At 47.0% G+C, this 22,905-nt stretch overlaps 1 protein-coding gene across 5 annotated transcripts; it reads left to right on the top strand.

Annotated features, from left to right (window-relative positions):
* The first annotated feature begins 806 nt into the window (after positions 1–806).
* On the top strand, positions 807–17,422 carry cdca2 (cell division cycle associated 2). Of its 5 annotated transcripts, none has more exons than XM_069701638.1 (14): positions 807–943; positions 1,298–1,424; positions 1,700–1,836; positions 5,687–5,852; positions 6,246–6,397; positions 8,383–8,518; positions 9,487–9,809; positions 10,024–10,075; positions 10,199–10,273; positions 10,973–11,115; positions 11,226–11,306; positions 11,667–11,738; positions 15,473–15,650; positions 15,845–17,422. In XM_069701638.1, exons 1-14 carry the CDS (start codon positions 935–937, stop codon positions 16,726–16,728), a joined length of 2,535 nt encoding a protein of 844 aa, XP_069557739.1. In that variant the 5' UTR covers positions 807–934; the 3' UTR covers positions 16,729–17,422. The 5 variants fall into 5 exon arrangements, with proteins under 5 accessions (XP_069557739.1, XP_069557741.1, XP_069557743.1 ...); XM_069701640.1 differs by having other exon boundaries at positions 1,193–1,424; positions 11,253–11,306; XM_069701642.1 differs by having other exon boundaries at positions 1,193–1,487.
* The last annotated feature ends 5,483 nt before the right edge of the window (positions 17,423–22,905 follow it).

Raw genomic sequence — 22,905 nt, 5'->3', positions numbered from 1 at the left:
CATTTATATTTACCACAATTTCACAATTAAAGACCAAAGAGAGAAGCAGTGTCCTATGTTTTGCTGTTGTTGTGGTCCAAACTCACATTTCTATCATGTGTGGTAAAAGGAATAGATGCGGTATATGCAGTACAGCACTATATAAAGCTTACAGCAAGAAAATGCTGATAGCTACCTGTATGGCTGACAGATTGGGAGAGTTTTAACTTTGGGCACCAGGTCAGCTGTGAACCAACAGAATGAGAGATGCAGTGGAGGTCCAGCTGTTTGTTTCAAAGACTGTCAACAGCAGATGGGGCTTTATAGTCCAGGGAACCAGATCCAGTCATGCTGGATCACTGCGTTTCAACAAAAAAAAAAAAAAAAAAAATTAAAAAGTTTTTTTTTAATTTTACACCACACCATTAAAGTGATTATTCTTGCTTGCTTTTTTTTTTAAAAATCAATAAAGAACTGATTTGCATCAATAAATGACTTAATCTAGTTTCCGTTTTGAAGTTTTTATATGTAGTCACGAGGGTTTGTGGTGATCACGTGGCACGTCGTCTGTCATTTCTATTGGCCAATTCATATTAAACGAGTTCCGTTTCCTTTCCAGCCTTTAAAAGTACGATGGTTAGTTCCCTCGAACAACTGCTTCTTAGACATTGTTTTTTAAAGAGTCGAGTTGTAAATATTCACAATTCTCATTTATTGACCGGATTACACGCTACGCCGCGTGTTTTTCTAAGTTTTCCAAGCGTTATTTAAAGTGTTGCTGACTTTTCTTTCCGCGGAGGGATTCCGGATGTGGCCGTTGGCTCTGACGTGGAGGGTGATTTGAATCGCACTGGCTTCTTCTTCTTTTTCTTTTTTTAAATCACATTTAATTTAAACGTGTTTTAAAATACGAGTGGCCTTTTATGTGGTAGACAGCCTTTTATATTTAACTTAAATGAATAAGGTAAGTGTCCGACTCAGCTTGTCACTCCGTTATCTTTAACGACGCTGTTAGCCGACAGCCTGTTTTCTTAATGTTTACAAGCGGCATTCAGCTAGCTGCGTTAGCATCCAGCTAAAGTTCAGAGAAACGTGTGTTGTTGTTGTTGTTTTTTTGGGACGTTTCTGGACTTTGGGACGAAGTTGTGTTGGATTAACTCTGCTGTTCGTGACCTACAAGTATGCACCTTTTTTTTTTTTTTTTTTTTAATAGGCTTGTATATGACGTCTCTTGTCCGTCCGTGCTTCTCCATTATCGCTGCACGTTTCCTTGCGGTTCACCTGCTCTTGTATCATCGGATCCATGTTGTCGATGCAGATGGCTGCGGTGGAGTTGAACACTGAGGGGCATCGGGACGAGAAAACGCCGTCTCCTCCAGAAGAGGACCCCCCCCCTGTTTTAAATGGCACCTCGGTCACCCTGAACTTCTCTGAGGTCACACCTGGTCAGTTTGGCATCTCCATCCAGAGTTTTGCCCCATCATCATCATCATCAAAAAACCACAAAGGTCAGAGGACTCATCTGTATGCGTTTACTTGCTCGGCTATCTCCAGTAGAGACAACAAGAAATGTTCTGTCTCCCAGTATGTAGTAGTATAAACACGACTGATGCTTTCTTGACACCTGCTGTCCTCTTGACAATAAGTCGTTTGTTTTATTTTGCATATATTCTACCAATCAATTGTCCCTAAAGCGACTCTCTTCTCCCTCTCGCTCCAGACAAATCTCGGCTGGCACAATTAAAAGCCCGGCGGAGGTCCAGCGTCGGCGTACGAGGCTCCCCGGAGACAAATTCGCTCATCCGCTTCATGGCGCAGCAGAGGACGAAGACGCTGTCAACCTCCCCGTCTCCACAGGTGAGATGCTTCTCGAGAGTCGAGTCGAGTCCCGTCCTCCCCCCCCCGTCACGTCACGTCAATCTGGAGAGTGAAGCAGCCATCCAGATTAGTCTGGCTTTCAGCTGGGTCTCTCTGTATTGAAACTGGCGTACATCACTGCTGCCGTGCTGGACTGCCCAAACACACATTTCTGGTTTTCTTCTTTGAGACACACACAAGGACTGTCACACGCACATCTCGCTCTGGCCGGTTCACTCCAGACTGTCTGATCAGAACCACTGGATCCGGCACCAAATCCTCCCGTTATTTACTTGTGGGAACGCAGTCGGATACTACGATTTGTATTTACTCCTTAAGCTCGCACCAGTTCCGCCATCTGTCTGCAACGCAGCGTGCCGTCGCGATTCACTTTTAAAAAAGTAATTTGCATCAGCTTCAGTAAAACCTCGCACATCGCGACCTGCGGGGCCGACGGGCGACCGTGTCCCTCTTTGCCGAACACGTGTAACGCTCGTGGGGTCGCTCGTGTGAGATTGCTGGTATTTCGCTCACCGGCCTACGAAGTGCGGTCGAGACGGCGTCGACGTCAGCGGCAGCTTAACGCACCGAATGAACAGAGCAGAGCGGAGAGCGACGGCGCTCCTGCTGCGACGCTGACATTTGAATGACAGAATGACTTCTGGCGAACGGTGTTAAATAAAGCAGTATTATGCACAAGGGGATTACCGGGAAGCTTGGCAGCCTGCCACACGTGAGCAGATTGAAAGCAGAAACACTGCATTAAGACGCAGTCTACCGCACGTCTCCATCAATTAACTAATTCATTATATGCTTTATATTATTACGAAGAAGGCACCTTGGATCTGCACACAGACCTCAGGCTCGCGTACACCGTGTGCGAGTTCACATTAACGTGGTCTAATATTAAGCATATAACAAGCTTTCCACATTTTGACCGAGTTAGAACAGCCTGTCGGATTTCCTTTTTTTTATTTTTTATTTGTATTTTTTTTTATTTCACGATTATTTTGGGACGAGACGCGTTTAAGTCAACACAATTAGAACGTCTGCTTTACTCGGTGAAAAGAAGGCTGGACTCTTTTGGCGGCTCGTCCCTGACGAAACGACTCGTCTGAGGGAAGACGCGGGACGAACCCCGAGACGATGAACCCGTTTCAGATACGGGCTACAAAACCACCCTGCTTTGCCAAGCTGCTAGAAGTGACGGGATTTGGTCGTGTAGACGTGGGTGACCTTTACATCCGTGTTCCTCGTGGCTTTTTTTGTTGTTTTGTTTTTCAAACAAGGCAGGACTGTTTTGGCGTCTTAACGCGCTTAAACCAGACAGTACAAGAAGTTGCGTATAATGTATGTTAAGCTGCTAAGCCGCCTGGTTATCTCGTCTTTGGCACGAAGGGAGAGCAGCTCTCTGATCTCAGCAGGAAACCAATTTCCAGATATTTTTGCAAAACATATTTCGCTTACATTTGTATCCAAAACATTCAAAAACAATGGAGATTAGGTGGCGGCTCGTTGAGGTTCGCTTCCTCGGCTGTTGTGATTGGTGGACGCGTTATATTTAAAGAGGTCCCGCGTCAACACTTCATAATCTTTCGCGTACGTCAGCGTGACGGCGTTCATTCAGACTCGTTTCATGTTTAAAGCGGACATGTCACAGTTATTACACAACCGTCTGATTGTGATTATTTGGGATGATTGCAGTCATTTTGCAATTATTAGAATCGTTTCCATTCATCTGTATTAAAAACAGCTGGATGAAACTTAACAGAATTGTCATATTTCCAGCGTCGTTTCCAAGTCATTTTTTTTTACCGGTTTGAGGGTTGACCGGCTCCGTTTTATTCATTTAATCTCGGTGCCCTCCCTTCTTCTTCTATGGTTTAAGGGCGGATGAGTGTAGAATTAGCGCCACCTGCCGTTTCTTTTCAAGCGTTCCAAGTTCATGCAGCTGCATTACGATGACCTTAACATCTTGGATTTAATGTAGTTGCAAAGCCAAACATTACAGCCAATTGACTCTGCTTATTCACAAGTCACATGTGTATCAATAAACTATGAGAATTAGTGCCATGAAAAAGACAATCAAATTGTTAACTTTAATTACTCGTGTGGCGATTAATGGTCCACTAAAATTTCAGGAGCGTGACGGCGCTAGTTGACAGTAGAAGTAGTAACTCCTCTACTAAGATTGGTTTTGTGACTTATGGGGAAAAGTGAGCGGAGCGCTTATTCAGACCGACACGTTAAATCGCTGCTAGATTAAAAGGAACGAGGTTAAATTGTCCTCACAATACAAAGCCTCGAAAGATCAATGTGGAGAGGAAGGTCGGACCATGTGAAACGGTAATAACGCTTAAGTCCCTTTCACTTCTGCCGTGTCGGAATTAATGCAGCAGTTCGCTGCTCTAAAGTTGAGGCCAATGGAGAACTTATTGAAGTGATAACTCACCTGATATTTAATTATCGAAGATTTAACACCATGTAGAGTTTAGAGGTTGACATTAACGGGCACTGGTGTTCTTCTAGACGGAGAGCGTGTCAGTCACAGTGTGTTTTGGATACTAGCAGCTGTCACCAGGACTAAAAAAAACACACACAAAAAAAGCGTTATGATAACATCACAATATATACACTATTTAAATCCTCCACGCCGCCATCCATTATTAATCTCTATGTCCCAAACTGAAATACGCCACAATTCAGTTTTTTAAGACTTTTGTAGTTCGAATAAATAGGCATCCTAGTTATTCTTTTGTGTGTGTGTGTGTGTGTGTGTGTGTGTTTGTGTTTACACGATATTTGTTTGTCAACATAGCCAGACAGCAGCTTGTGTTTAATGTAGCAATGACTGTGCATGATCGCATGAGGTTGTGTGCCTCATACTTTTATATTTATTTTATATCATTTATACCGTTGGACGTGTTTGTTTTCATGGGATTTACGCCTGGTGACGTGCCTTGAAGACTTCACTGTGTGTCCTGTGCAATGACAGTAAAGACGTTATCTGTTCTGTTTCCAATTAGAATCAGCTGAGATTTGAGTTGCTTTTGAATTATTAATATCAATTAGACTGAAATCGATGCGGCAAAACTTTTTTGGTTCGAACTATTAATGATGACTATGAAAAAATTTCCCCTCGGGGATTAATAAAGTAACTACCTACCTACCTACCTACCTACCTATTAAAATACAGAACTTCCCTGGGATTTCTGTCTCTCTTAACTCAACCACTGCTTAAGATTCTGACCAATCAGGGGCAGGAGGCGGGCACCGGGAGCCAGTGGCACGAGTCTGCTCACTATCTCCAAAGTGCCATGGGTTCACATAAAAGTTGTTTTTGAACACCGGGAGCAAATAATGGACAGTGCAGAAGTGTATTATGCTGAAGAGGTGGTTGAAGAAGTTTCTTGGGATGTTTCCCTGCTGTAAAAATGACCAATTCTCAAGTCCACACAGGGTGAGTCTGACACTGAAGAGGCACATTTTCCACCAGATTTCGGCTGGAAGCAAAGTATTCTGTTGCTGCCTAGTGAGCGGTGTTGACAAACTATTCTGTGACTGACTGAGACTTGCGAACCGTAACGCTCCCGCGTCCCGTGAGTGATTTTTGTCTGTGTGTGTGTGTGTGTGTGTGTGTGTGTGTGTGTGTGTGTGTGTGTGTGTGTGTGTGTGTGTGTGTGTGTGTGTGTGTGTGTGTGTGTGTGTGTGTCTCTCGCGAAGCAGCGTGTGATAGATGCGCGGCCTCTCGGGTAATGCCACTTTTGTAATTTCGGGGGAAGTCTATGACCTGTCAGGCCGCATCACTGAGCAGATCCGTTTGTTTTCTTTCTGCCATCTCAACTCTCAGCTTGTCAGAAGTAGCCCCTTCCTTCCCCGGGTCGCCTCCACACTGAGGCAGAAGATGGCCTCCTTCCAGAGCCTGATGGATGTGGAGGAGAGCGACGCCTGTGATCCGATGCCAGCGCAGGACGGCAACACTGGAGGATGCATCAAGACAAGAGATTATCTGTCTGGTGAGGCTGCCGCAGGATTAATAGTTTCATTTCACAATGAGGATCTATGCCAGTAGGATCTCTTTATGATGTCTGGAGGCACCATTTTAAAAAGCAGTGGATTAATGCGCTGCATAGTTATGAGCCTGACTCTGATGACATCTCTCAGCCATCATTTTTCTTCCGAGCCTGGTCAGCTTCTGAAACGGGCCAGTTTCTGGGCTGAGACTTCATCTCCAGTCCTTTTGATCAAGTCCTCTTCAAGTTTATTTTTCTTCCAAAGTTATGTTGTTGTTTTTTTTCTGATATGTTCATTCCACATGTGATGTTTTTATTAAACTGATGGTTTTCCCCAAGTCCCATTTGTTTTTGTACGTTTAAGTAACACGCCGTTTATTAAATTCTCCATCTCAGATGGGAACAGTGGCGGTGAAGGGAAGGAGAACAAACCACCAGCGACACCAATACCGAGCAAGAGGAGGCGCCTGGGTCCCCTCGACGGCTGCAGCGTGGAGATTAGAGAGGCCGGCGCTCCTATCCTCCACTCCAGTTTGAAGGAGCAGAAGGTACACTCGCCCCGACTCGCTCGCTCGACGGCTGTAAATAATTTAACTAAAAGGCTTTACCTCTCTGTACTCGGCTTCCTTTGATTCAAACATCCTACAAGAGGTACAAAAAACAAACAAGTCCTCTCGTGCAAAGCAAGTTTGTGCAATTGCTGGCTTTTAAATTTTTTATTATTTTCCATTACTTTTTTTTTTTTTTCACTTTATACTTCTCCTCGAACACGCTTTATCAAGTTTGAAGAGTTCTGTATCATTCATTCAAAGCCCTTAAAAAAAAAAGCAGCCTGTAACCGCGTTAATAGCGTTCTAGTACAGTGAAGTAGAATGAAAATAATAATGTCCACAAGTGGCGACACGAGAACCGCCGCCATCCACTTAGAATTACATCGCAATTATTTGAGCTGACCTCGGCTATTTTGCATAATTTGTTGGAGTCGTTTCCATTCATCAGCTGGATGGAACTCGTCATCTCTATTTCCACAACGTTTGAGGTTCCGCTAGAGAGTTTATAAAATAGATGCAGCTGTGAAATCCTATGTGGAAGTGCCACACGGTGCAGCACTACTGAGGGCTGCCGGGGGTCGGCTTAAAAAAAAAACCTGGCTCCGTCGGCTCCAATTCAACTTCTCTCATTTAAGTATAAAGTCATTCATGGTGTCATTCACTAAATTCTCTCCTTCTGATCGGTCCATCTGAAAATAACGGCGTCGTTAATTAGCCTCGAAACGCAGTATGTTTATCACGTCAATCCGGTTTGATTGACAGGCCTGGAGCGCAGGCGTCGTGTCGTCGGGTCACATCGAGTCCTTTCCACTTCTCGCTCCTCCACGGTTCATCCAAATATGATTATTTCTGACTCCAAAGGAGACAAGACGGCGACGGCCGAAATGCCGAACTAGAGGCTTTTAAATGGCAGTTCGCGAACTGTGAGTGACATCGTGTAACGTCGATTTCCCCCCCCCCCGTCTTCTGCTGCAGAATATAAATGGAGAATAAACGCTAAACTCCGATGAGGTTTACGCTACAACAGCGGCAATACGTGAACAGAAAAAGACCGAATCAAATTATTAATCCCAATTTCTTGGCTCTAGCTAAAAAAAAACAATCTCATCATTTTTAACGGGCGTCGTCAGACTTCAGGCAAAAATAAATAAATAAATAAACGATAAACCGCGGGAGAGAAATGATAATAGTAATGCGGATTTTGTGAATGAAAGGCGTAGTCGGCCGCGGCGTAGCGCGCTGCTGTCGGGACGGCGTGCCGAGCGCTCGTCAGATGTGTCTCGGCCACGGGACGAGCGGGAAGACCTGTGGTGTCGATGCTCTGCTTTAGTGACGCTCTGCTCCCTCCTCCTCCCCCTGCCGCTGCCGTCTCCTCCCCCCTCCCTCCCCCTCTCCTTAAAGCGCTCAACATGTGCGGTCATGCAGGAAGACTATAAATAATGCTCCATATTTCGAAGTCGGCTCCCTGGTTTGGTGGGGTTTTTTTGTGTGTGTGTGTGTTTTTTTTTTTTTTTCACTCCTATGTTTCTGTTCTTACTTTCATCTCGCGTGTAACAGCCTCATGTTTTTCTGTGGCCTGTTTGGCAGTCATATTCGTTATGCTATGCCCCTGCTAATCCAACATTTCCTGCTCTGCTCATTAGGGTGTGTGTGTGTGTGTGTGTCTGTTTTTAAATATTGCAAGGAAAAAGAAATATAAAGGACACCCGCTGTGAGCTTGTTTCACACTCCGATGTCCTTCCAGGTGTAAGTGGAAGGGGGAAAAAAAAAAAAGAATAAATGAATGCCGGCGTTGGATAAAATGCAAATGTGTTGTAACAAAGTGTTCTGTGAAGCTCCTTGAACCGCAGTCCCCACAGAAATGAACTGTGTGTGTGTGTGTGTGTGTGTGTGTGTGTGTGTGTGTGTGTGTGTGTGTGTGTGTGTGTGTGTGTGTGTGTGTGTGTGTGTGCATGCGTCCGTCCGTCCCGCTCGCTCAACAGGATAGTGTCTTTAAACTCCAAAGCCCCAGCCGGCCGTCGCCCGACGGTCCCGCAACCCCTTCGCCATCCCGGCGCTCCTCCTCCTCCTCCTTCCACATCCCCCCTCGCCCTTCTCCGCTGGAGACGGAGCCCACAGGTAAACACACACACACACACACACACACACACACACACCGCTCTCTCTCTCTCCGTGGGCACGCTGAAGTCAACCGGCCTTTTATCTCGGTTTAGCCGCTGCCTTTGAGGCCCGTTGTGCAGCGCTGCGCTTGTTCCAGTGTAGATTAGGCTGCAATGTTGTTGTTGTTGTTATTTTTTCACAGAGGGAAATTCACGGTCAGCTGCATTTTGAGTTTTCTGTGTTGGACAACACCAATTTTTTTGATTTTTTTTGATTTTTTTTTTGGCCACGAGCAGAGTGTTAATGAGTTTCAAATGTGAGACCAAACATCAGAGGAAGGGACGACAGCTGTGTAATGCGAGAACCAGCACACATCACCAACTACGAATGGACCCGGGAGCCGCAGATTTAGCTGCCGGTTCCGATACCGAACGCGTAAACTTTGACTCGGTGAAACGTTTTCCAGTCGTGGAAAAATGTCTTAACGTCATGAAATGCAAGAACGTCGTTTTTAATATCGTGATGTTTTTCCTGTTAAGCGGATGTTGTTGTGTCCGTGTACGACTGCAGGGCCGAGTGATGCAGGGCTGTTAGTCGACGTGTAGGAGAACTTCGTGTTGTTATCGAATGTAATATTGATTTCTCTTTACCTTACCAGTGAACTCTGGTACAAAGCATCTGCTCTCTCTTTGACAGCCATTTATTCCGTATGTGGCCCCGACTCTAATTAAACAATAAATGTTCTTAAAGATGAATTTCTGTCACCGTTTCTATTTATCTTATTTTCTGTTTATTTAACACGAGAATCTCTTCAAACCTTGAAGCTGTCGATGAAGTTTTCCTTTTCATCATTTCTCATCCGATGTTCAAAAGTGGCCTGAATTGCGTTCGCACTCCCGAGAGTGGATTTACTGTCGCGTCATTTAACGGAGGCGAAGGAGCAAACGTAATTGCCGGCGTGATTTTAAGTCTTTACTGCGTCGCAGGAGAGGACGACTCCGCCGGGACGTCCGAGGCGAAGAAGAAGCGGGTGCGCTTCGGCGGTCCTCTCTCCCCGGAGTTCTTCGACAAGAACCTGCCCCCGAGCACGCCGTTGCAGAAGGGGGCCACGCCGGCGGCGCCCGGCGGGAGCTTCCTGCTGCGCTCGGCGCTGAAGACGCCGCGGAGGACCGACGCCGAGACACTGGACCTCGGCAGCCCCGCGGCGCTCGGCGCCTCCCCGACGCTCGCCATGCCTCGTCACCGCAGGACGCAGCCGGACGGAGACGTGCGTGAGGAGGAGGAGGAGGACGAGGCGGCGGACGGAAAGGTAAACAAGATTATAACTAACACTGAAAATGTTGTAAAGTAAATTTCTAACATTTTAAATGGCCTACAAACATCCGAGATTTCCACGATGGCTCGTTTTTGTTTTGAGTGCTCGCGCATTTAACTGCAATGTGTCGGTTATCTACGTCTACTCAGGATGTGACCCCTGATGTCCCGGCGCTGGTGAACATTGTTTTTCTCTTTTCTGCTCTTAGATCGTTTTTCCTTCGATGGAGGAGTTTGACTCTGCGGTGACGAATGAAACAGGTTCTTTTATTGTTATTGTAAATTAATATTACTACAGTTCAAATACTGTGAGAGAAGTAGCTCATTGTCTCGGGGGAGTTCAGTCCAACTCTGTGAGCTCGTTTCCATTTATTACGTTTTCAGAAAGCACACGGAGCGCCCGGCCGCTGAATTTGGACGCCGCTTTCCACGAAGAGTGTCTTTCTCAGATTGCGACAGGTGAGCCGCCGTCATAATTTCTCCTTTCTCGCCGTCACTCCACTTCCCCCGCGGTCACCTCTCGACTTCTCCACCCTCCGCCGTCTCCTGGCGAACCAAGCGTCAAGTCTACGAGACTTCTAAAGAGTGAAGTTTGAGTGCGTTTTGCAGCTCAGTCGAGTCGTGATTCTCATTTTTGAAGTCGGACTTGGGAACGAACCCAATTTACAGTCTGCAGTTGCAGAAGCTGGTAAAAAGAAAAATCAAGGCGGTCAGAATTAAAGATGTTGTTAAACAACTGTTTTCAAGTATCTCGGACAACACTGCGTCGAGGAAGGGGGGCGGGGCATCTGAGGATAGCTGCGGCTGTTCCTGAACCACCATAGAAAAGTGTTCACTACTGCTGCTGGACAGAAGAATCAGTGTGTTAAACAGAGGACACAAAAACACGTTGATTTCTGGGTGAAATGTTTTTTGGGCAGGTGATGTGTTCACGTGTTGAGGTTCTTCCCGGTCAGTGCAGAACAACACTACCCTGGCGAAATTCCCCGCGCTTACACAAAATCAGAGCACTATTCGTTAGTGCACTGAGGGGAAGTATGTCGTCTGGAGCGCAGCATTACTCGGCGTTGGCGACCTGTTACCTTGCCAAGACACTCAAATCGACGCGATTATCACCCACAGCTATCATCTCATTTTTATTTATTTTTTATTCCTCAGAGTCCGAATCTGACACCAGACCTGACACAGCCTCCCTGATGGGTGTCCTGGACGAGCCCGCACCCGTCCCAGAGGAGGAAGAGCAACTTGAATTGGCTGCTGAAGGTCCAGCTGTGGTGCGATCCAGCAGCAAAAGGAAAAAGGTCAGCCACTGTTAAATATTTTTTTAATTTTTTATTATCTACTTATATATATATATATGCTTCAATTAATTACTACTATCAGCTGCAGAGTTTCCATGTTCATTTACCAGAAACTTGTGCATTTTGCCTCGCTGCAGCCCGAACCCGGACGGGAACCAGCTCCAGCTCGCCCCAGCAGCCGAAAGAGAAAGGTCTGCTATCGCCACAAACTGCTCCCGGCTCGATCTCACCTGTAGATAACTCCATTTACCAGACAAGATAGTCTTATAAACTCAATAAGTTACGGGTCATAACACGTTTCCATCGAATCTACTGTTTAATTCAACCGGATCTGAACTTCAGCACACCCAGAGATTCTCACTTTGTGTGTGTGTCAGAGAGAGAGAAAGTGTAGCAGGGAGACAGTCTATATAATGTATCCTGAGGCCAAGTCTGTGTGTGTGTGTGTGTGTGTGTGTGTGTGTGTGTGTGTGTGTGTGTGTGTGTGTGTGTGTGTGTGTGTGTGTGTGTGTGTGTGTGTGTGTGTGTGTGTGTGTCCCTCCACCCCCCAGAAGCCGGAGGAGAGTGAACCCGTGAAGAGGTCGACACGGTCCAGTGCCAAGTCAGCCTCTGGGAAGATGAAGGTGAGTGTGCTCGTTTGATTTCTCTCTGCATCACTACACTGAGGGCTCTGCAGACACGTCGTCCTGGGAAACGGACACGGAGCTGACGGCCGTACGACGTGACGTACGAAGCTTCCTTTGCTTGATTTTGATTATTCATTTTTGATTTTTATTTCAATTCACATTTTTCCAACCGTTTTTCTTTTTTTACAGCTATATATATATGTATTTATTTATAGACAAGTCAAGCAAATAAAATGAAAGAAAACCACATTTCTCTCCATTTCAAATATTGGTACTTGGAGTAGAACAAAGATGCAACTTGGAGAAGGATTACAAAGTAGAGTCCAAATGTAAAACGACAACAACAACAAAAAACAAACATGCCAAAACGCCGCAAAACGAAAAAAAAAAAAAAAAAGGGAAACTAAGAATCAAGGTGGGGAGTGACATTAATATACATATATGCACAGTGAGGTTCATTACGTTGGAAAGACAGTGATGCGGATATAATTCAGACCAATTCATTCTGTTAATATAATATATATATATAAATATATGTGTGTACATATGTGTATATATATGTGTACATATGTATGTATGTATATATATATATATATGTGTATATACAGTGGGTACGGAAAGTATTCAGACCCCTTTACATTTTTCACTCTTTGTTTCATTGCAGCCATTTGCTAAAATCAAAAAAGTTCATTTTATTTCTCATTAATGTACACTCAGCACCCCATCTTGACAGAAAAAAACAAATGTAGAAATTTGTGCAAATTTGTTAAAAAAGAAAAACTGAAATATCACATGGTCATAAGTATTCAGACCCTTTGCTCAGTATTGAGTAGAAGCACCCTTTTGAGCTCGTACAGCCATGAGTCTTCTTGGGAATGATGCAACAAGCTTTTCACACCTGGATTTGGGGATCCTCTGCCATTCTTCCTTGCAGATCCTTTCCAGTTCCGTCAGGTTGGATGGTGAACGTTGGTGGACAGACATTTTCAGGTCTCCAGAGATGCTCAATTGGGTTTAGGTCAGGGCTCTGGCTGGGCCAGTCAAGAGTGGTCACAGAGTTGTTCCGAAGCCACTCCTTTGTTATTTTAGCTGTGTGCTTAGGGTCATTGTCTTGTTGGAAGGTGAACCTTCGGCCCAGTCTGAGGTCCAGAGCACTCTGGAAGAGGTTTTCTTCCAGGATATCTCTGTATTTGGCCACATTCATCTTTCCTTCAATTGCAACCAGTCGTCCTGTCCCTGCAGCTGAAAAAAAAAAAACATAGCATGATGTTGCCACCACCATGTTTCACTGTTGGGATTGTATTGGGCAGGTGATGAGCAGTGCCTGGTTTTCTCCACACATACCGCTTAGAATTAACGCCAAAAAGTTCAATCTTGGTCTCATCAAACCAGAGAATCTTATTTCTCATAGTCTGGGAGTCCTTCATGTGTTTTTTGGCAAACTCTATGCGGGCTTTCATATGTCTTGCACTGAGGAGAGGCTTCCGTCGGGCCACTCTGCCATAAAGCCCCGACTGGTGGAGGGCTGCAGTGATAGTTGACTTTGTGGAACTTTCTCCCATCTCCCTACTGCATCTCTGGAGCTCAGCCACAGTGATCTTTGGGTTCTTCTTTACCTCTCTCACCAAGGCTCTTCTCCCACGATTGCTCAGTTTGTCTGGACGGCCAGGTCTAGGAAGAGTTCTGGTCGTCCCAAACTTCTTCCATTTAAGGATTATGGAGGCCACTGTGCTCTTAGGAACCTTGAGTGCTGCAGAAATTATTTTGTAACCTTGGCCAGATCTGTGCCTTGCCACAATTCTGTCTCTGAGCTCCTTGGACAGTTCCTTCGACCTCATGATTCTCATTTGCTCTGACATGCACTGTGAGCTGTAAGGTCTTATATAGACAGGTGTGTGCCTTTCCTAATCAAGTCCAATCAGTTTAATTAAACACAGCTGGACTCCAATGAAGGAGTAGAACCATCTCAAGGAGGATCAGAAGAAATGGACAGCGTGTGAGTTAAATATGAGTGTCACAGCAAAGGGTCTGAATACTTATGACCATGTGATATTTCAGTTTTTCTTTTTTAATAAATTTGCACAAATTTCTACATTTCTGTTTTTTTCTGTCAAGACGGGGTGCTGAGTGTACATTAATGAGAAATAAAATGAACTTTTTGATTTTAGCAAATGGCTGCAATGAAACAAAGAGTGAAAAATGTAAAGGGGTCCGAATACTTTCCGTACCCACTGTATCTATATATATATATATGTGTGTATATATATGTATATGTTTTAATTCGGACATGAAGGCGAATACGGAACGTCAGCGTCGAAGCTCCTGATCCGTCTGATCGAGCGGTAATATGTATTCAAACAAAACGTCCGTGACCTTCGTGTACAGATAAACGACACGCGTCAGCGTATCGTGCGGCGTTACTGACGTTTTGTATTGTTTACGTTTTTCCCTCACTGACGCCATGCCGGCGTTTTGAGTGCCTCTTAACTGTCAGAGCAAGAGTTGTGGCCAATTATCCAGCGGTGGATGTTTACATTTTTCAAAATAAATAACAAAATCTGTTATTTTATTTATTTCTCCGCTGCTCTAAAACAACAACAACAACAACAAAAAAACACTATGTAACCCAGGAATGTATTAACTGTGAATGAATGCGTACCGGGTATATTATGAGCCCCTATAGTTATGTTGACTATATGTAGGCAGGTCAGATTCTGTCTTTTTGTTATTGTCAACACGCGTGTTGTTGTTTCTTTTAACTTCCTCACGTCACCCGGCCTGTCGGTACCCCCCGAGGTCCGTTTGTTCCCGCTGAAGCCTTCAAGTATTAGAAACGGGTCACAAATAAGGCCGAGTAATCCTTTTAATTAAAACACTATTGAAATATTGCGCATGCTGGGGACTGTTTTCAGCAGAGGGAAAAATATCAAATAACACTAGACGTATCCTTTTAAGCCCATTCAGACGAGATGAATTAATAAACGGGATAAACCAGACAAGTGCTTCGAGCTAACTGCATGTATTAAACATCTGAATGGAGGTTATTTCAGTACGGGTGCCGGTCGTTTGGAGTTAATGATAAATGTCCCCAATATATCAAATCACTTGTTTGAAGGGAAGCTGCAGCTCACGGTGTCACAGTGCAGTTTGCGGGACCTCTAACAGTATTGTTGTTCTTATTTTTCTTCATACATTCAGTAAATCATCCCAGTCAACATTTATTATCAGTCTAAATAGGTTTCTGTTGGTCCAAGTTAGTTTCTACTTACTTTGTGAGCCACTGAATTTATCCCCCCTTAAAATGAAGTTAAAGATCTCCAAGGGTTTGTCTTGATAGATGGTTTATATGAACACAACAATAATAATAATAATCAACTTTATTTGTATGGCATAGTTAAAGGCTAAAGTAAAGACTTGTGTTTTGAGTTTTGGTTTAAAGAGTATTTCCCGAGCAATATTACTTGGTTAGGGAAAGGGAGTAACGCACATTCACCCCATGTACGATGGCTCGTCACTCGAATCACAGTTTTTAATCAGCCACTTAAAACCATGTTTGCGTACTTGTTGAAAACATAATAACGTGCACCGATCGATCCGGTATAATCCCATTCCCTCGATAGTCAGCGCCGTATGGATTGTATGTACGAGAGTTAATCCCTCCGCGCGTCTTCTTAGTCGACACTCGGCCTCCCCGACAATCGAAACTCATCGGCGCGAACTTCTCCCCCCAGACGACCTCCGCGGCGGCGGCTCGCCGGTGGACCAAGGAGGTGGACCGCTCGCTGTACGGGTCGCGCGGCTACGCCTCCAAGAACCCCGAGCTGAGTCCCATCACCGAGAGGTCGTCCCTCACCGAGAGGTCGTCCCTCACCGCCGCTCAGTCTTCAGCAGCACAGCAAACTCCTTCAGGTAAAATATGCAGGCAGCAGATAAGTTCATCTCACAGTCGAGTTAGAGTCAAGAATGGATTTTGCTTATGTGGAAATAAATCTATAGTTGTCGGTCTAAAAATTTACATTTGTTGCCTGTAAAGTAAAAAAAAAAAAAAAAGAACGCATGAATGGAAAGTTATTCTCCTGAGATTGTCCTTATTTCTCCAAAAGAAAAAGCCCCAAACGAGGAGCCCCACCTGAATCCATCCCCCGAGGCGGGAGGCGACGTCCCCGAGACACACGGCCTTGAAGCCGCTTCGGTGGATTCCGTCACGGCTCCCGGCTCTCGTGAAGAAAGCGCGACAGCGAGGGGCCGGAGGCCGTCGGGGCCGAGGGTCGGACGAGGAGGGCCGAGGAGAGCCGGGGTGAGCGTCTCCGACGGCCACCCGCCCGGCGGGGAGTCTCGGGATCAGGCGGAGGAGCCCGGCGAAGGCCGGACCGCCGCGAGCCTCGAGGCGTCCCCGTCCGAGGGCGCCGTACCCGCCGACGCCGAAGAACTTCGCGCTCGGGCGCCCCGCACGGACTCGGAGAGCAAATCGGGAAGCCAGCCCGGCCTGCGCGCGCCCGCCTCGGACCGCCCGCCTTCGGCGGAAGAATCGAACGTCGCGGTGCCGACGCGGAGAAAAGCCGAGCGCGGCAGGAGGAGCGGCGTCCTGCGGGAGCGGCAGAAACGGCCGGAGGAGCAGCAGAACCGGCCGGAGGAGCGCCGGGCCGGCCGCGACGCGGAGGAGCGGGAAAACGTCCAGCCGAGCCGCGGTAGCCAGGAGCAGGACGGAGGTGCAGCCGGCGCGGTGGACCACCTCACCCCCTGGCAGGCCGACTTTAATCTGGAGGACGTGTTCAAGCCCGTGACCACCAGGAGGCAGCGCTCGGTCCGACGCAGCCTGAGGAACCAGAGCGGCGTGGAGTGCGGAGGCGGCGGCGGACTCGTCTGGCTGCCTCACACCTCCCCAGAGTTCAGCAAAGAGGCCCGCAGGAGGACCCGCGGCCGGAGGCAAAGCGCCGCTCAGCCGTCTCAGCCGTCACTCTCCGAGGAGACGCAAGACGCCTCGTGAGATCGTCTCCTTGTTTAAATAAACTTGACTATGATCTGGGATAACGAAACACAATCGGTACACCTCCATTTATCTCTCGTCTTCGATACAAAAAAAAAAAAAAGAAAGAAAAAGAGGCCGATTGTTCTTCTGTTGATGCTTTTTGAATTATCAGAGCTGAGCAGTAATTTACGAGCGGCTACCCTCCGATAACCGAGCCGGTCGATACACTGGGAGACTCTCCCCTCCCGCCTCCCCCCTCCCCAATCATCTTTCAGCTGACCACCTGCTGATCAATAACCCCCCCCCCCCACAACCACTCCGCTGGTAATCACAGAGCCTCCGAAGTCACTGGAGCAAGCGTCTCCCAAGTCAATATCTGCTGTTGTGGATAAATGACGCCGGCTGCAGCGTCTGTCAGGCTGGAATAATGGAGAAAAGATGAAGGGAGTGAATGTGAAATCTCATTAATAAGCTCTAATAATTCTGATTATTTGTGGTTGGTCAGGTGGTTTGTGCGTGCGCGTGATCTAACCACTTGAGTTAGTATATTCTCAGAGTTTCCCGAAATGATCACATGTACCTTTTTAGCCGTCTGATTAAACGTCGCGCGAAGACAACACATTGCAGCGAAATTGTGCTCATTTAAACCGATGATTATTTTTGAGTCATTTTGGAAGGAATTCATCCACATAATAAAACGTCTTTCCAAGAATGTCTCATTTCCATCTGTGGTCAGTGCGGCTCAGCCTCTTTCTTTTGCTGTTGAGCTGAATTAATCGCCGCGTAAATTGCCGTTCTGATCTACATTTCGAACGCGGGACCAAAACGCGTGGAAGTAAATTGACCTCTGACCTCCAGGTTTTTTTTATTTTTTTTTTTTTTTTTTCCCATCGGTTTATGGATTCAAATCAGCTGCTCTTTTAACCGTCTCCATCCATCTGTCGGGGAGGAGCGCGGAGTGCGCCAACAAATTGAGTTTCAAATTCAGTTCGCATTGGGAAAATTGGCTCCCCGGAATGATGCATGACCGTAATCTATCCATCACGGGGTAATTGACTCCCTCCTTTTACATCAAGTCAGAGTCACTTGGCTGAAGGACACCAGAGGTTTCTGGCTTCCTGGTGCCAAGGTTTCTCTTCTGGGGTTTCCCCACCTTCCCTTCCCCTCCCCGCCTGGAAGACGGATGGAGGAGAGTCTGGGTGCTGCTGCTGCTGCGGTGCCACGCTGCCATCTGGCGGCGGTTCTGCAGAGCTGCACTGAGCAAAGTTCCTCATCTGTGCAGGCGGAAGTCAAGAGGAGCTGATGTTATCAGCAGGAGAGGAAATGATTTAGCACACGTGTCAAAGGGATTTTTGTTGTGTGCCTGTGCTCGGGGGCGGGTGGGGTGGGGGGGATATATTTATCCACTGTCTCATTTTAAAACTTGTAGGGTCTTTTGTGTTTTGGCGGTTTTATATTGTGTGACTATGCAGCCAAACTGCTGCACCTCTAAAGTGGGTGTTGGGTGTGTTGTCTGTGTGGGACACGTCGCGGGATAAAGGAAAAGCGTGCGTGCGTGTGCGCGCGCGCTCTGCGAAGCCCCCCCGTCCCCCGTCCCCCGTCCCCTGGCAGACGGGCATAGTGAAGACGGCTTAACACGAGAACAATGGGGTCCTTTGACCAAAAAAACGACGCCCCCAAGACATGTGGCCTCCTGTCACCGTGGCAACCCCCCCCCCCCCCCATGGGACAGAGAGCCGGGTGACAGCTGGAGAGGAGGACTTTTCACACACACACACAAAAAATGGAGTCCATTCCTTTCCACTGAAGGACACCCCCTACCCCTCCCCCCCCGGCTCTCTGTCTTTCCCCTCTCCGTCGCTGTCCTCCTGTCCCGCTCGGCCCCTCGTGGACGCGGGTTACATCTCACTTTAAGGCTTCATGTGATTGACCTTATGGGCCTGACTCGCCACCTACGACTCCGCCGCGCACGCACACACACACACACACACACACACACACACACACATAATGAATTCGGGCGGAGAATAAATCAGGCCTTTATGGGCTCTTGTTGCTGTCGGTAATGAGAGAGCATTGAGCTCGTTGACAAATCCAGGGCCGAGCCACCAGACTTCACCCCGACTGGAAGACTTTTGATTATTTTTTTTTACGCCTCATTACAAAACGGATGAGCACCTCCTGCACGCGCGCAAAGAGGCGCACAATCCAGATTTAGAAGACTTTCCCCCCCCCTTTTTTTTTTTTTTTTTTGGTTCCCAATTACTTAATTAGCAGCTGAATGGTATTAAGTTGTCCCGCTGCCTCGGCCTCTTTCTTGCTCTCGGTGCAGCGAGCCCTCTGTTATTGATGCTCGGAGCCTCCGTCTCTAAGCCCCACCGCGCAAGCTCTCCAACGGAGCCCAAGACGACAGGGGGGGGGGAGGACAAAACAAGAGAGAGAGAGAGACCCCCCCACACACACACCCACACACACACACCCACACACCCTCCTCCTCCCTCGACCTACTCCGGTGTGTCTCGCATGCTGCAGCTGTAAACTGGCTCAGACCTGCTCCAGACAGCTGCGTCCGCATCTCCGGACAACAAGGTGTCCCGATGGATTATTCACGTTTAACCTGGAAATACTTCTTCCCCCCCCCCCTCCCCCATCACGTATCGTGCAGTAGTCCCATTCACACTATTATAATGTGTAATGGAGCCGGTCCCAGGCGAGCTACTTTTAATAACTGCATTTAGGCTTTTCTGCAAAGTCCAGTTTTATCCAATTAATAAAAAAAAAAACAGTTCAAATTCTAAATCAAATTTAACTAACTAATAATGAGTCAGTTCGCTTGCTCGTAACACAACAAACTACATATTTAAATCCCTAAGTTCAACTTCATTAGTTGGTTTTTCAGTGTGTTTAAATCTACATAAATATCAGGCTTTTTGAAAGTCGGCTTCTTGGGACGCTTCCACGGGCCTCCAACGTTGCAACGTACGCGGCACCGTTAACATCGTGGTAAAGAGCTTTGAATTCATTCACGCCGAGTTGCTTTTAAAACACCAGCTTCATTGAAAGCGGTTGAGTATGTGTATGATTTATTTATACTCCATAAACAAGTATTGCGAAGCGGGGCTGGTTGCTCCGGAGAGCTGAAATCAAAACGTCACGTCTGGAGTTAGTTGCTTCCTGAAGTTTACTTTCTTAAAAAACAAACAAACAAACAAAAAAAATGGACATCTACAGATATAGTTGCTGTAAAAAAAAAAATTTTTTTTAAAGTTTGGTTTCTTTTATTAAACAACTACTTTGTGAGCACAGAAAGAAGGAAAAAAAAAAAAAAACGACAGCCCCCAGCTACGTGGGTACTTGTGTCATCGTTAACTTTGCTTCGTCCCATGTCCAAAAAAACCACCTCCTCAACCTCTCCTCGTGGCGTCTCCGGCGCCGACCGCGAGCGTCCCGAACGTGCTCACAAGGGGTCTCGGGTTTAGGCACCCCAAAAACCACGCGGTTGGGAAAAGATCACGGTTTTAGGTTGAAATAGATAAATCATTTGACCTCGGTAATGTTACGCTTTAAAAGAGACTTCCTTGTGTCGTTTAAAAGAACTTCAAATTGACTTTTGCGTTCTCGTAAACTTAAATGTCTCCCGGGGGGGGGGGGGAGTCCTTTGTTTCCACTCCTTCATGTCTCCTCCTCCTCCTCCCCCTCCTTCTCCCGAGGTGGCCGCGGTACCAACGCCACAGGGCGCCTCGTGTGCATCTCTCTGATGTCAAAGGCTTTGACAAAATGTCAGAATTTGACTCCCCCCGGGGGGGGCACGAGAATGGACATTTAAGGGGGGGGGGACAAAAACCCGGAGTTTGAGAAAGCGGTGTTCGGCGAGGCCTTGAAAAGTCGAGAAAAGCTCAGATTCAAGTACTCGAGTTTAAGTGAGCGTTTCACGCTCCTGGGAAAACGTCCAACCCGGTTGGATTCGGGCCCGTCGTGTACGTCCAGGTGTAAACCGGGCCCGAGGTTGCCTCGGGTTTAACCCGCAAAACTTTCCGTTTCCGGGGGCAACGCCAACAATTTCACACTTTCACGCCGGCTTACAGGCGTTGTATCGTCCCGCTGAGTAAAGTTGCCTGAATCCTTTTGTTTGCTCCGGAGGGGGAGCCGAGAGAAATCTGACGAGCTGCCCCGTGACGTCACTCGAGTCGGCGTCCGCCGGGGCTTACGAGACTGAAAACCTTGGGGGGGGGGGGGGAGGGGAGTTGGAAAAAGAGGTGAGCTAACCAGACCCTCCGCTCATTTTTTATTTGTTTATGTTTTTGTTGCTGCAGGCTGATTTCTCCGGGTCGTACGAGCCTCTTGTTGTGCGGACATGTCTGGACTCGGTTTACTCTTCACTGATGCAACGGGGGTGTTCAGGTGAGGCGCAGTCGTACCTGCTTTGAATACCAACTCTTAGTTTACAGATACTGATGGAATCCACTTGATAAATTTTTTTTTTTTAAAAAAGTCCAGTCTGTGTTCAAGAATATGTTTTTCTTCTTCGCTGGATGTGTGTTTTTTGTCGCGATATTAATGCGTCGTTATTACCCGTTTTATAGCCACGGGCGCACGCCGGAGCTGCGCGGCACATAACGGTGAGTTTATTCAGCGCGTGAAGAACACGTTCTGGAAACGAAAGATGTCCTGCTGGGTTCGACTCTGGTCTTTACAGGCTGATTTCACCTTTCCCTCCGCGTCCGCGCGGGTTTCCTCTACGCTCCAGACATCCGTGTGCGAATACGAGTCGTCCCCCCTCTTTGTCGCGCTCGCACATCTCGCCGACACAAGAAGCAGGTGTGAATGTTTAGGGGGGGGGGGGGGGACGAGGGGCCGCGCTGAGGACCGACATTCAGTGCGCGGTGACGGCAAAATCTTGGCCGGCGTGAGAGAGACGCGGCGGCGCCGGCGGCGAGGCAAACATCGTCAGCGTTGGCGTCTCCGGGGGAGGGAAGGCGGGCGGGCGGGCGGCCGCGGACAACTTTTCTCAAAGGAGTCCCCCGAAGAAAAGCTCCGTCTTCAACTCTCGGTTGAACTGTGTGAGCGTCGGCCCGAAGGGCACCGAGAGAGGCTGCTTCTTATTCTGCAGAGATTCAGACAAACGAGTACACTGTGTATCTTTTCTTTTTCTTGAGTTTACGCTGAGAGAAATACAGAAATACAGATAGACGAGACGGACGGACGGACGGATAGATAGAAATGTTTGGTGTTTAGCACTAATTACCAAATGTTACCATGCTTAAAAATGTAAGCAAGGTGTGCTGAATTTGCATTTCACTTCGAGTTAAAATGTCAACTGATGTTCTGATAAACCATAAAAAAAAAAAACACATCAGAAAGTCAGTATTTAGCTCGGTGTTCGTGCTGAGCGCTAAACGGGCAAAACGGTAAAGCCACGACGTCGACTCGGGCGGCGGAGCAACTAAAAAGTATCATTTGGGTGGTTCGACCCTTCAAACACATAACCCTCGTTTACCCGTCCGTGCGTTCCTCTGCGGCTTCAGAACTCGCCAGATATCAAAAAGTTCACAGTTCGGCTTTTAAAAAAAAAAAAAAAAAAAAAAAAGCCGTATAAATGATGGTTGCAGTTGTTTTGTCCGCTGCGGTCGTCCTTGTTGCGATGTGGCGACATGCCGATGTCCCGGAGAGAGAGAGAGAGAGCCTGCGATTTTTTATTTTTTTATTTTATTATCTATCGCCTTCTGAGTAGAAGTTTAGTTCCAGGAACTCGACTCCAAAGTAGACGGAGAACAGCAGATCGTCGCTGTGACGGTTGCTGCTACTCCATGTCAAACACTATTAGTTAGGGCTCCTCCGGGTGGGGGTGGGGGGTGGTGGGGTGGGGGGGACAACATGTGATTCGTATCATTTTTATACATTTAGTTACAGCCCTGTTTTTGTGATGTTCCTCCTCTCGTTCATTCAATGATTCCTTTTAAGTTTTATGTGATGTGTTTACGAGAGAGTGAGAAATCGGTGGCACCTCCCCTGACGTTTCAGCGAAAAACTGCTAATAAGGGAGACTTTTACCCACGCTTGTGTTTTTACGGGACAGAATCCTGGAAATGTTAAATAAATCAGGAGACGCATTTCCTGCCCCAAAAAATACGATCACAATCGGTAACAGTGTATAATCAGGGTGTTTTGAATTTCTAACATCCTCGCATAGACTTT

Source organism: Brachyistius frenatus, unplaced genomic scaffold, assembly GCF_029030835.1.
Source record: "Brachyistius frenatus isolate BFR_SWC_R1_liver_20210118 unplaced genomic scaffold, ASM2903083v1 Contig_37, whole genome shotgun sequence".
NCBI classification, from domain to species: Eukaryota; Metazoa; Chordata; class Actinopteri; family Embiotocidae; genus Brachyistius; species Brachyistius frenatus.
The sequence above is the reverse complement of the archived record's forward strand: the minus strand, read 5'-3'. Positions and strand labels throughout refer to the sequence as shown.

Excerpts from the sequence above, each read along its gene's own strand:
- cdca2 (XM_069701642.1), top strand. The coding sequence starts at position 1,283 with ATGTTGTCGATGCAGATGGCTGCGGTGGAGTTGAACACTGAGGGGCAT. Across the intron at positions 1,488-1,699 it reads ATCATCAAAAAACCACAAAG|ACAAATCTCGGCTGGCACAA; the intron begins GTCAGAGGACTC and ends CTCTCGCTCCAG. Across the intron at positions 15,651-15,844 it reads AGCACAGCAAACTCCTTCAG|AAAAAGCCCCAAACGAGGAG; the intron begins GTAAAATATGCA and ends TTTCTCCAAAAG.